The 4,389-nt window shown below is 45.2% G+C and overlaps 1 protein-coding gene across 2 annotated transcripts in view; it reads left to right on the top strand.

Moving 5' to 3' along the window:
- The window catches only part of LOC105299831 (uncharacterized protein C1orf112), a 46,351-nt gene extending 41,972 nt beyond the window's left edge, over positions 1–4,379 (top strand). Inside the window, exons 18-19 of one of the 2 annotated variants that reach the window (XM_023537585.1) lie at positions 2,350–2,445; positions 3,828–4,379. In XM_023537585.1, the coding sequence (XP_023393353.1) occupies positions 2,350–2,445; positions 3,828–3,983 (252 nt within the window). In that variant the 3' untranslated portion in view covers positions 3,984–4,379. The remainder of the gene's footprint in view (positions 1–2,349; positions 2,446–3,827) is intronic. The other variant, XM_023537584.1, reaches the window with a different exon arrangement.
- Positions 4,380–4,389: the final 10 nt, after the last annotated feature.

Genomic DNA, 4,389 nt, shown 5'->3' with positions numbered 1-4,389 from the left:
GGAACGAAGCAAACAAAAATTCCTACTCGTACATTCTCGCTTAGCTAGACAGTAAAATAATAAATGTGTATATCAGTTTGTGGTAAGTGGAGAAAAGCAAGGCTGGGGACAGGGTACTCAGAGGGTTTGGGGACCTATTTGTAATTTTAAATTACAACTTCACAGTTTTCTCAGGCCTTATATTTCCATATGGAGTGTAAATGTTCTGATAGTCTGTTATATAATGTCACTTGACACTAATTAATCAAGATAATTTAAAATATTGACACGTATCCAAGGAAATAAAAGTATTCATGTGCCTTTATTTTGAGAAAACTATTGAATGCCTAGTTAGGAATAGGTTAGGCGGTTCAGGTTTTACATTTATTGTGCACTAATTTCTATAGTAAAGATAAAAAATCTTTTAGGTAAAATAAAAGCACCTATTTTCTAAAATTGAATAAGACTTTGATCTACCACCAAAATTTTAGTTCGGCAGGTCATTTAACATGTTTAATTGTAAAAGGAAATAGGCAAACCGTAAATACAGAGCTGTATGGTCATCACAGAAAATTGCGGTTGTTGACTCACGATGGGTGGACAGCCTGAGACTGATCCCTGCGTCGCCGTCTGGCCTTCGCGTCCCTCCCACCCACCCCAGCCAGACTCCTCCTGGCCAGAGAGGGGGATTTGGTATGTAGATAAGAGCGAGTCCAACATAGTCCTTAAGTAGTATTTGCTTATTGAATGCAGTTAAGGAATTGTAAAGATTGATTATAAAACAACAGTGAAAATTTAGTAACTTAAATAGAGAGCTAGGTGCATAGTATGAAGAAAACAGCATTTTTAGTTGATGAATATAAAAAATTAGCCTGACCGTACTATTTGTATCACATCTATTAAAATACAATGCTATTTTCATTTTGTTACTAAATTTTCCTGTTAAAAGAAAAAAAAGTTTATTCAGAAAAATAAAGTACATAGCTCTGTATTAAGGAAAATTAGTTTAATAAAATACATTTAAAGAAATAGGCGAAAAGATGGTTTTGAGTCTTAGGAACATAATTCTGTAAGGTTTTCACGAAGACGTATAAGTAACTTACAGTGTCTAGGGAACTGGGCCGCCAGCTCTTTCAGGCCGATTTCTAAGCCCAGGTCCTTCCTCTGTGTCTCTCCCCTTAGAACACAGTGCTCTCTGCTTTGCTGGCTGTGTGTCATTCTGCTCGTGAAGCTCTGGACATTGGACAGCAGGCTGCAGTTATCGAAGTTGGGAGTCAGCTCTGGGCTTTTCTAAGCACTCACCTGGTAAGGAAAGCAACTAACTGGTCATTTCCCCAGAGAACAAATAAAATAAGGAGGAGTATGGTACTGAAATTTCCCTATGAAAGGCATCTCATTTCTTTAGATGCTGGTAGCACCTGCGAATAGAACTTAAAATGCGTTCGTATTCTTTCAGCCAGTCTTCCTAAGACTGTGATAGGATTATGTTAGTAAAACTAGGACCTAGTAAGAGTGGTGACAGTCCAGCTGTTTTCCTGACCATTTGGGCCTTTTTTTTAGTGTCTTCCCCTATGTTTCTCTTCTCTCGGGTTAGTGTAGCCTGTTTTTGTGATTCTGGGGTTTTTTAAAATGCCGTTTGGGCTTAAAGGTAAAAGGGGCAAGTGAAGGGATAGGGCTCATTTGGATTCCTCTTCCCTGGCAAAGGCAAAAGCCAGGTGACGATTGGGCTAGAGTAAGAATGATTGTCGTTTGAAAATGTTATGTGATTTAAAAATCTAAATACGTTATTCGTTTTCTTTGACTAAGTAGAAGTAAATACGCGGCCTCTGGCTGTCCCAGCCAGGAGAAGCTGAGGCAGCATTCACATTTGGGGGAAGTCGTAGGAAAGGTTTTGCAGGCGTTCGCCAGTTAAGTGAGTGTGGGACCAGATTCCCCGCTGCGGCATTTGCCTTCAGCCAGGGCTTCCCGGGATCCTCACGAAGCATTCGATAATCACTGAGGAGCTCCCTGCTGGTGGCAGAGCTTACAGCATCGGGAGGGAGCAGTTACGGAGAGGAGAAATGGAATTTTAAGACGACTCAGGAATAGAGACGCTTATCGGTGGCAGACGAAAGTAATCAGATCTCCATTGAGTTACCCGGGTTGGGATTGTGGCTCTGCTTTTCCCTAGCCATGACCTTGAGCAGATTACGTAACCTCTCTGCCCTTTTACTAGTAAAGTGAGGCTGTAACCACATCTCCCTCATAGACTCGTCAGGTGTAAGTGAGGTGAATGTAAAGCACCCAGGTATGTAACAAAAGCTCATTAAAAGGCTGCTGTTCACACGTGATTGAACATTTCCACCACAGTTATTTTGTCTGTCATTTAAGGTAACGGGTCAGCCTTGTGTGCAGCAGGCCCTCAGCCTTTTACTTCCACTGCTGGGATCTTTCATTCAGACTCTAGACCCTCCGCTGATCAGTCAGGTAAGACGTGCCGCGTCGAGGAAGTCGTTAAACTGGCATAACTGAAGACGACTTGCTAGAAAGTCCTTCTGACTCGCGGTTCGGCCAGCTCGCTGCGCCTTCGTTGTTGGCGCAGCGGCGCGTCAGGACGAGCTCGGCCAGCAGTTCGGTGTCTCTTCCTTCCGGGACTGTCGTTCGTGCGCCGGCCCTTAGCGCAGCCTTGATCTGTGCCGCCCGACGTCCCTGACAGAGCAGCCCAGGCCGCGCTTCGTTGCCTGACGCTGGCAGAGGTCTGTGACGGCGGCCCCGGGAGGGGGCCGCAACCGGCCTGGACTCCAGGGAGTCCTCGTCGTGTCTCTCTGAAGAGACAGTGATTTTGAAGGAAGAGCACTACGGAGTCCTCTCCCTGGCCCCAGCCCGGGAGAGACAGAACCGGGGTCACTGTCCGGGGAGCCTGTGGTGTGGCCTCCATCATGCCCCACTTTTGGAAGTTCTGGGATGATGGGGAGAGAAAAGGGAAGAGGGGAGGGCTTCATCTTATCTGGAGGAGTTTAGAGGCTTCGGAACGAGTCCAGACTGGACAACTGATCCCCCAGGTCAGGAATTGGCTCACGCTTAGGCTAACATCGGAAACAGAGAAAATTAAACCTCGCTGTTCAGGAGGGGAGGGGAGAAATCACCCATCGCAGGGTGCGGTGTAGGGTGAACCCACAGTGGTGCTGGTTCAGGCTGAGTGTGTGGGAAACGGGGACAGCGACAAACGTGTGTGAATTAGGTTTTTACAAAAAGCGTATGTGTAACATGGATTACTTGATTATGAGAATAAGGTCAAATAATTGACTCAAATTATATTGATTGCAGCAGTTTGAATCTGTCAATTCTGAAGGCTCTAATGTTCTTTTTGAAACATTAGATACCGATAGTTCATTAAGGTTGGCAAACGGGCCTCTGGCCTAGATTCTGCCTGCCTGCTTTCAACACAAGAGCGAAGGATGACTTTTACATTTTTAAAGGTTTGTAAAATAAAACAAACCTTTAAAACATGTTGCCTGCAAAGCCGAAAATATTTACCATCTGGCCCTTTACAGAAGTTTGCCAGTCCCTGCTGATGATAATGAACTTCTATCACTGGAGTTTAAAATACAAAACAGTTTTTAAAAATTTGAAAGAGCAGCACTGGTATAGTTTTCAGGAACAGTTAGTGATCTCCCCACCCGCCACCGTGTGAAAAACTAATCATCGACTCAGCCCCGCGATCGTTCGGCTTCCACCCGAGAACCTCAGGCTCCGGAGTGCCCGGCGTTGCCTTCTTTCCCCGCCCACAGCCCCATCCGACCCTCAGGCAGTCGTCAGGTCTCTGCAGCCTCTGCTCCCACTCAGACCCTCTCTGGCCTCTGCCTCAGGTCGTAACGCTGCAGGCCTCCCTGCTGCAGTCAGAGCCCCCTGACCACGTCCGCCTGGCAGTGCTGGATTTTGTCTCCTCACTAGGAAAACTTCTCTTATCTGAAGCTCTCCAGGTAATAACTCTTAATTGTTGTTCCTGTGAACAAAATCATTAATAATTGACGGAGTTTAAGGGGCGTTTAGGTTTTTAACTTCTGGAATTCTGTGGATTGTTGACCATGAAAGTGGGGTGGGGATTATTTTGTGAAGAGAGTGTGACTTTGTCAAGAGAGAACTCATTTTAAGTTTTCTTTTAGAAAAGTATATGTTGACGTATGTAGAGTTGGCTGGAGTCCGTGAGTCCAAGTCCAGCTGGGCCCTAACACACGCTGTTCTTGGGGAAGAACATAGTTACTTCTTGGGACCAGTGTATGAGGAAATTGGGTCATTTACTGAACTTCTCTTGATTTTTGTGTCCATGCAAGGGAGCCCATTTGTTTTTAAAGACAATACTTTTGAAAATGTTACCAAGTACGTATAGCTGACCGGCAGGTATTTGCAGTCACACCCCAAGGCCTGGCT

Source organism: Pteropus vampyrus, unplaced genomic scaffold (assembly GCF_000151845.1).
Source record: "Pteropus vampyrus isolate Shadow unplaced genomic scaffold, Pvam_2.0 Scaffold194, whole genome shotgun sequence".
Lineage (NCBI taxonomy): Eukaryota > Metazoa > Chordata > Mammalia > Chiroptera > Pteropodidae > Pteropus > Pteropus vampyrus.
The sequence above is the reverse complement of the archived record's forward strand: the minus strand, read 5'-3'. Positions and strand labels throughout refer to the sequence as shown.